We start from the raw sequence: 4,811 nt of genomic DNA on the forward strand, positions 1-4,811 counted from the left end.
CTTCAATCAATAATGACAGAGCCACTGCCTACTGCTCTTAACCACAAGGGCAGAAGGCATTATTCTTTTTAAATGGTGTCAAAAACACATATTTGTCAATCTGCCAGGTTCTTGCAAACATTAAACAGAATCTATAGTCTTGAGTCTTCTGGTATATCTCTTAAGAAGAATTCTAAAATCAACTTAAAAACAGTGAATTTTAAGCAATCTAAATATAAATATAGGAACAGGGATATTCAATTTGATTGGCTCTACATTAGTGATCACATTCCAGCTCCTCTATGCCCTTCATTATTCTTTTTTTTTTTTTTGAGACAGAGCCTCAAGCTGTCACCCTGGATAGAGTGCCGTGGCATGACAGCTCACAGCAACCTCCAACTCCTGGGCTCAAGCGAGTCTCCTGCTTCAACCTCCCAAGTAGCTGGGACCACAGGCGCCCACCACAATGAGTGAATATTTTTTGGTTGCAGCCATCATTGTTGCTTGGCAGGCCCGGGCTGGATTCAAACCCGCCACCTTAGGTGTATGTGGCTGGTGCCTTAGCCACTTGAGCCACAGGCACTGAGCTCATTATTCTGTTTTTTAAAGGAATTACAGCAGATGAAAACAAGGTTGGGCCAGGGACAAAACTGAAGCTGATAACCCGACAACAGAGAAGCTGATAACCTGTGGCCTACAAAGAGATTCCTATCAATGTACTTTGGATGTACATATAAAGCCTCAAACATTGAGCAATATTGACTAGCCAACCAAAAAATGCTAGGTACAAAGTATTCATCTAAGCCTTTACAATTGAAATGCCTTGCAATTTCCCCAGCGCTTTGCATACTTACTGCTTTACAGGTTTTAAAATGTTTCCTTTAAAATGTTTTCCATTTTTCTTATTTTAAAATGAGGATTTAATTAACTTGTCCATGATCATAGAGCTAAAAATGGCAGAGACAATACCACAATTGTGAACTTCTAACTAATGTTTATTGTACCACTGTTAAGCACTGCTTTATGAAGGAGTCTTGTGATATTCCTTCAGTTATTTCACTAAAAATTAAATCACCAGAACTAAGTAATTAGAAACAGATTAAAAATCAAAGAAAAGACTCATGCCCAGTGTTTAAAAAATGCACCTAAATGATACAACTTGAATTTAGAAAGAATTCTATTTAAGTGACACAAATATTTTGTTGGATAAATTTTCAGTTCTTCAGAATACCAACTGCCAAGGTTTTATTGTATTAGAATGAGCTGTTTAAAAAGAAACATCAGGCTCGGCACTGGTAGCTCAACAGCTAGGGCACCAGTCACAAACACTGGAGCTGGCGGGTTCGAACCCAGCCTGGGCCTGCCAAACAACAATGACAACTACAACCAAAAAATAGCCAGGTGTTGTGTGGGTACCTGTAGTACCAGCTACTTGGGAGGCTGAGACAAAAGAATCACTTAAGCCCAAGAGTTGGAGGTTGCTGTGGGCTGTGATGCCACGGCACTCTATGGGGCAACATGGTGAAACTCTGTCTCAAAAAATAAATAAAATAAAATAAAATAAAAAATAAAAAGAAACTTCAATGGGTTGAGTTTGTGTTAAATATTTTTCTTTTTTTTTTTTTGAGACAGAGTCTCTCAGTCACCCTGGGGTTGAGTCCTGTGCCTAACATCATAGCTCACAGCAACCTCAAACTCTTTGGGCTCAAGTGATTTCCCAAGTAGGTAGGACAACAGGCACCTGCCACAGGGCATGTCTAGTTTTTTTGTTTTTAGTAGAAATGGGGTCTTGCTGTTCAGGCTGGTCTTGAATTCCTGAGCTCAAGCAACCTGCCCACCTCAACCTACCAGAGTACTAGGATTATAGGCAGGAGCCACCCACCATGCCTGGCCTTTTAAAAATATTTTTCACTTTTACCATTTGGCTGTAGGTAAAGATTATCTCTATAGTGAAAGGAGTAAAGTTCTGATTTCCTTGTCTGAACAGTTTAACACTCATGGCCAGATAATGACATCTGGTTCTATCATCCAGACATGTCTCATTGTTTAAACCCAAACAGGAGTTCATCAACATCAGGTGCTCAAATATTTTAAGATTTAATTTTTTTGGCACATATTTTGCAGCAGTAGTACCCTTATAAGTTTAGGTTTTTGTTTTTAAAGGCTGTTCTAGTGAAGTAGTGGGAGTGGAGAAAGAACAAAGAAGTCTGTAACTGGTCATGATCAATTAGTTGTAAACATCACTGCACTGGGACTGACCTATGTTTAGACTTTGATCTAAGATAACAACATCAAAATGCCATACTATACCTGTTTCTGTTGTATTAAGGTAAAAATCACAGAGTTTAAAATTAAAATACTAAATTTGAAAGGCATGCCAGGCACTGTTTTAAGTGCTAACATACCCTCTGTTCTCAAGGAACTTACATTCTAATGGTAAAACGACCAAAAAAAAAAAAAAAAAAAAGTCAGGCTTTCCAGTTTAAAGGATGACTAACTCTAATCCTAACTCCCAAGGGATTTTCACCAGGCACTTTAACTAGAGCTTCAGTCAGGACACTTAGTCAAATCCACAAAACAAGGTATTATTTTAACATTACTACATTGGTGAAACACACTTTCTCTCTCCCTGTAATGTTAAGCATTCTTTTTGGTTTTCCAAATTTGCTGCTTAAGTTAACTCCTCCCCAATTCTGGCTGACTAGGTAGGCAGGCTTAAAAAGCACTCGTTGACAAGGGGCCAAGGAGCCAAATCAGGAAGGAGGAGAAAGCATGAAAGCCTGGGCAAAATTGTACCGCCAAGACTGTGGGTACTTAGAAAGGACAGACTGTTCTGCTGGCTTAAAGACATGGTGCATACATTCAAACGATAGCTAAAGCAGGCATAAAAGGCCAAACAACACTTTGCTCCTTGTAGTTATTATCTACTTGAGGGTGATTTTAAAACTCTGGTTCCTCATTAGGTATACTTAAAGGAGCCTGCCCCAAATGGGCTTCTTGCGTGAATTAATCACCGGGCTCAGTCTTTAGTAGGAAGCAATTACCAGAGCCCATTTCATGCTTTGAACTTTTCCCTGCACACTATGTACCACCGTACAAAATTACGTATTTGTCATTTTTTTGAGCAATGACAGTTTGTTATTGTTCTCTCACTCGTATTCATCACTGTATCTTTAGTATCTACTCCACTGCCTGGCTCTGAGAAACTGGGGTTACGAAATATTTACTGAATGAAAGAGCAGAAAGAGATGGAGAGGAAGCTTTACTAGTTTCCTACTACCGGGTCTCCTAAAGGCGGGCGAAAAAAAAAATAAAAAGGGATCTCAGTGCACCTAGACCTTTTCCGACCCAAAGGCCCAAGGGGACACAGGCGGTATCTTAGACCCGAGGATGCCTCCCCGCGCCAAGGTCACTGGATGCAGTCAGAAAAGCCAGGCCAGAACGCCGGTGTCTCGGAAGCCTTCTCCCTGCTCTTCACACAGGTGCTACAGTCAGCTACTGCCCAGCCCACCCGCCTCGGCCGGAGCCAGGCCTTTACAGGTGTGTTAGGTGCTCCCAAGGGCAGCCCGTCAAGGGCACGCGCGTCCCCCGGTGCCGCAGCCAATCCCCGCAAGGCCGGCGGGCGCTACGGCCGCGTGCTCTCCTCTTTCCCCTGGCCCTGAATACAAGTCCGGGAGCCGACAAAGGCCCCACTTCCTTTCCCGGGGGACTGCGCTGTCACGCCCTCCTGCGGTGCCTAGTGCTGGAGAGATAGGGATGTGGGATCGAGGGTCACTGGGAGGTGAGGACTTCCAATCGTCAGGCTCCAGTAAAGGAAAGCTGAGGGAGTTGAAGAAAAAGAGTGTGTGTGTGCGCGCGCGCGCGTTCGGGAGCGGGGAGGGTAGATGGACTGGGGCGCCCGCCGTGCTACGGGGCAGGGCCTGTGGTCCCGGCTCCATCTCGGTCTCCCTTGGCTTACCTGGCTCTGGAAGAAACTGCGGCGGCTAGGCCTGGATGGAAGGCGTTGGCGATCCCAGAGAGAACGCGGCCGGAGTTCAGCAGAGCCATGGTGGGCGGCAAGAGGGCAGTGGGTGGCTGCAGGACGGAATGGAGGGCAAGTGGGCGCATGCACTGAGGTGCGGGTTCTAGCTGAAGGTAGGGACAGCAACTTCCCCGGGCGGGGCTAGAGCGCCGCGCGGTAGCCCAATCTGCGTCACAGCGTCCCCTGGCGGCCGGGGGCGGAGTGGCCAGGCCTCCGCGGATGTTCCTGACGACCGCGCAGTTTATGTCCCCACCTGCCCGCTTTCCGGCATTTACTATGCTTCGTTCATTCAGTTTTGGTTGACCAGATGGAAGAATTGTCTGTTGTGCCACTTTGGAAGCTAGGAAAATGTAGATTGCATAGATAAGTATTTCGCTCAATGCCTTACAGTTATTAAGACCCAAGGTGGCTTTTACTTTTCAACCCTAAACTACCAGCCAGACTATTTCCCTAAGTGCAAGTCATTTCATCTTCTTCCTGAGTGTTTTCTTATCCCTGATAGGGAAAGACGGGGATATGTATGAGGATATGTAGCATGTGTATTTTGTGAGGATTAAGTGAGATTAGCAGATTATGTCTAAAAACGGCCTGATGTAGTAAGCACAGAGTAACCTATGGTTATTAACGGCAAACTTGTGTCTATCAAATCCTTATAATTGTCTGTAGAAGTGAATGAAACAATTTCATAGGAAAAAATTTGAATTTGAGGGATGAGGAACTTGCAGCCTCAAGGCCACATGTGACTCTCCAGATCCCTAAGTGTGGACTCTCCATGGAATCCAAATTTCATAGAACAAATCCCTTTTTAAAA

At 44.3% G+C, this 4,811-nt stretch overlaps 1 protein-coding gene across 1 annotated transcript in view; it reads right to left on the reverse strand.

Moving 5' to 3' along the window:
- GOT2 (glutamic-oxaloacetic transaminase 2) overlaps positions 1-4,157 on the reverse strand; it is a 28,474-nt gene extending 24,317 nt beyond the window's left edge. Inside the window, exon 1 of the mRNA XM_003792593.3 lies at positions 3,938-4,157. Within this exon, the coding sequence (XP_003792641.1) occupies positions 3,938-4,086 (149 nt within the window). The 5' untranslated portion in view covers positions 4,087-4,157. The remainder of the gene's footprint in view (positions 1-3,937) is intronic.
- Positions 4,158-4,811: the final 654 nt, after the last annotated feature.

The sequence above is a fragment of the Otolemur garnettii genome, unplaced genomic scaffold (genome assembly GCF_000181295.1).
Source record: "Otolemur garnettii isolate 467f Iridium unplaced genomic scaffold, OtoGar3 scaffold00058, whole genome shotgun sequence".
Classification (NCBI taxonomy): Eukaryota; Metazoa; Chordata; class Mammalia; order Primates; family Galagidae; genus Otolemur; species Otolemur garnettii.